The 3,891-nt window shown below is 52.2% G+C and overlaps 1 protein-coding gene across 1 annotated transcript; it reads left to right on the forward strand.

The window, feature by feature from the left end:
- The first annotated feature begins 285 nt into the window (after positions 1–285).
- On the forward strand, positions 286–3,222 carry LOC119459229 (sodium- and chloride-dependent glycine transporter 2). Its single transcript, XM_037721048.1, has one exon. It carries the CDS (start codon positions 286–288, stop codon positions 3,220–3,222), a length of 2,937 nt encoding a protein of 978 aa, XP_037576976.1.
- The last annotated feature ends 669 nt before the right edge of the window (positions 3,223–3,891 follow it).

Here is a 3,891-nt window from a genome sequence, read left to right on the forward strand (position 1 = left end):
GACAGGTGCCGGCTTTTCACTCAATGGGCCATTTCATACTTTCGCATCAAAATCATATGGTGGTCTTCACTGTGGGAGATTGCTGCTGTCACTGTAAACTATTTCGAAGCCAAATAAATCGCTAAAGGCGGCTGCATTTCTTCTCTTAATGATAATATATTGACCCAAAGGGGCATTGGCTGACCAAATACCCGACAAGTGGCTTGGCGAACGTAGTAGTAGTAGATCTATAGACGAAGAAGAATAGAAGAAGAAAGAAGAAGCTTGGGCTTTCAGGCGGTCGCAATGAACGCCGCGGATCGCCGCCGCTACCAGAGCCGCACTCAGCAGTTCCTCACGTTCGCCGCCGTTATCGCGAGCAAGAACGGCATCTTCACTCTGCCTCGACTCCTCTTCATCCACGGCGGAGCCCCATTCGTGATCGCCTACACGACGCTCACGGTGAGCGTGGCGATCCCAGTGATGCAACTGGAGAGCGTGCTCGGCCAGTTCACGGGTGCCGGAAACATCGGAATCTTCGACACTGTGCCGGGCATGCGGGGACTGGGCCACACGATGACCTTCTACTTCACGCTTGGCATGACCATCTTCGTGACTGAGTGCTCCTACTCGACCGTGTTCCTGGCCAGCCTGTTTCGGTCTACTCTGCCGTGGGCCGACTGCAGTCACTTCCGGCCCTCGGACTCGTGCTACGTGCCCATGAGGAAAATGGTGCTCTGCAGCAGCGTGCAGGAACACATAATGCAGCGCTACCCGCACTCGCGCGAGACGCAGGGGAGGCCGGTCACGAACGGCTCGACCACGCTGCTCGTCCCCGAGTCCGTCTACAGCAACTTCAGCGCGGTCGGCTGCGACAACGGGACGCAGAGCGCTACTCGTCTCTTCTTCGACTCCAGGGTTCTCCGGCTATCGGCGGACGGCCACGACGTGGTTCACCCGGAGATAGCCATCGCGATGGCGGCTCTCTGGCTCCTCGTCTTCGCCGCCACCAGAAACGGCCTGCAGAACGCCGAATACGCAGTGTACGTTATCGCTTCCCTGACCATCACTACGCTGATACTGATGCTCGTGAATTCTTTAGCACTAAAGTACAGTGATCGCGGAATGAATCTCTTAGTTAGGGCACCGCTGTCAGGAGTCGTCAGCTACGAACTTTGGCGGGACGCACTGAAGGTGACAATAAGCAACATCGGCATCTTCAGCGGCGGATTCCTGAGCGTCGCGCGCTTCAATATATTCAAGACCAAGATAGGAACATTTTCAACCATCGTAGCTCTAATGCAACTGATATCTTCGCTACTCTACGGACTCCTCTTCTACGCGCACGTTGGCTTTCTGTCTTCTGTTAAGGACACGGACATTGAGCACATCTTGGAAAGCGTAGATATCGAGCATGTGATAATGCCCGAGACCCTCACAATCTTGGATACGACGCGGTTCTGGTGCACAGTGTATTTCACCTGGTTGTTAGCTAACGCCCTCGGATACATGATGATAGGTCCTGAAGTTGTTCTCGAAGCTGTCGTGTTTGAATTTCCAGGATTTGCAAAGTTTCGGAACGAGCTGCGTCTAGCTGCCTGCTTCTGCTTCTACTTTCTCGGACTTTGTCTGACCACTACCTCTGGTCCACATATTATCAAGCTGCTGCTGCCTAACATTGATGTTATTGCCGCGCTGTCTCTTTTGTTAGAAGTACTGGTCATTGTGCGGATTTACGGTATTCACCGCGTCATGGTGGACTATCACACAATGACGGGTCACTATCCGAGCCTAATGACGCGATTATCCTGGACCTTTGGAGTACCTCTTCAACTAACCATGCTGCTGGTGATTGAAGTAGTGCAGCCATCCCCAGAAGCTTACAGGGGCGTTCACTTTAGCTACTTCGCTAAACTGTTTGGAATCTGGATCATCGTGGCTGCAGTCAGTTTCATTCCTACATACCTCTTCGCCCTTCTCACGGTCCACCCGTGGGAAAAGATCATGGCACCAGCAATGACGTGGTTACCCGAGGACAAGGCGGCCAATCGCGAGTACCGAGCTCTGCTGCGAGAGTGTGGCTACGCGTCGAGAAAGGGGCGATCCTTGAGCGCCCTGCCTGACCAGCCGAGCCTTGCCACAAGCGGCCAAGGTAGCGTCGCTGTTGGAGCGAGTCGTGGCGAGACCGTGACCGTGGCGGAGACGATAGACCCACGCGAGATGGTGGGCACCACGGAGCGGTCGGTCTCGTTCGCCCCCGACGTGATAACGACGCCCCGCTACAGCGAGAACTTCAACGAGCTCCTCGACCAGCAGTTCGGACTCCACTCATCGCGGGCCCCATCCCGAGATGCGACCTCGGAAGCCGGCTTGCTGGACGACGCTTCTTCAACCATTCAGATTAAGCTACCTCAATACGAAACCAACATCGACGCCGTACCGGTATCGGTATTTGCCAAGGAGGACGTTGAAGAGATTAGAAAGATTATCGGCAATGTCCACACCGCGTTGGGCACTCTCTCCCCAAGAGACGCCGGCTTTGCTGAGAAAATAGCTCTAGGCAACTGCGAATCTGGAAAGCGCGATGCGCAGTTACCGCTAGCGAACAATACCAAGAAAGCGGCAGACAAAGGGGAGAGAAGGCGTAGTTCCACTGCTGCTGCTGTGGCGCTTCCACTGCCTCCGGTGCGACCGCCAGAAGGCGACGCCAGGATTGCGAAGGACGCGGCAAAGAAAAGGGACAGAAAACAAAGCGCCGTACCGCTTCCACCGGCTGCAGTGCTGCATCTACCCGAATGTGACGTAAAGACAAGCATCGCTGGTGCAGCAGGCACAATGGAAAGCAGACAAGGCCTTGCTGCCACCCCCGAACCTGCAACGTTTGTAGCGCAGCCGACTGAAGGGGGTGTAAAAATTTCAGGAGAGCAGGCTGCGCATTCCGCCATCGACACTCAGTCACTTAGTGAAAAACACGCGCAGCATTCATTGAGCAAGGAGCGGTCTGGTCAAAAGAAAAGGAAGCATAAATGGTCGTCGCCTTCACGGACACAAAAAAAGAGGGGTTCAAGACAACTGTCCAAGTCTAAGAAATCAGCCGGCAAGAAGCGCAAGTTGTCGGGGTCGGAAAGTGCTGATGCTAATCAGGGCAAAGATAGTGTTGAGACCAGCCCGAAGGACAGCGCTAAAGACAGCGCTGTGGCGAGCCCTGTTAAGATCAACTTCAAGGGAAGCCCCAAGTCATAAATAAAGGAGGCAACTATTACCGGCGTTTTAAACCTTATTGCTCAATGTTAATTACTACCCGCGTGTCATGGAAGTACATGCACTGTTTCGGCTGCATGGATTTAACTCACGAACCACTTTAAGAGCTCGATGTTAATCACTACCCGCGTGTCATGGAAGTACATGCACTGTTTTGGCTGCATGGATTTAACTCACGACCACTTTAAGGGTATTCTTAGGAAACGTCTTTTACTTCGCTTCGCTATCATACGAATCTACTAATAGGTGTCATAAATTCTTCTACATGCCTGTTTCTATATATGTCTGATGAAAGACATACTTGTAGTAGCTGTCTGCGCGTTGAAGTCACCCTGTAAAGAGGAACAGACTGAACAGCCCCCGTTTCAATGCAATAAGAAGCTCCACGGCAATGACAGAATATGACGAGGGCCTTAGTTCACCGTAGAAAACGCCTTAGGGTATATTCAGTAAATATAGCAAATAAATTAAAAAATGACTTTATATTCTGACGCTACCTTGATCGTGACCTGTTAAAGGCATTTTGCATAGCGTATGCATTTTTTTCTGGGGTTTTACGAGCCAAAACAAGTTCTGATTATGAGGTACGCCGTAGTGGAAGTTTCCAGATTAATTTTGACCACCTGGGCTTCTTTAACGTGCACTACAACG

Source organism: Dermacentor silvarum, chromosome 7 (genome assembly GCF_013339745.2).
Source record: "Dermacentor silvarum isolate Dsil-2018 chromosome 7, BIME_Dsil_1.4, whole genome shotgun sequence".
In the NCBI taxonomy this organism is placed as follows: Eukaryota; Metazoa; Arthropoda; class Arachnida; order Ixodida; family Ixodidae; genus Dermacentor; species Dermacentor silvarum.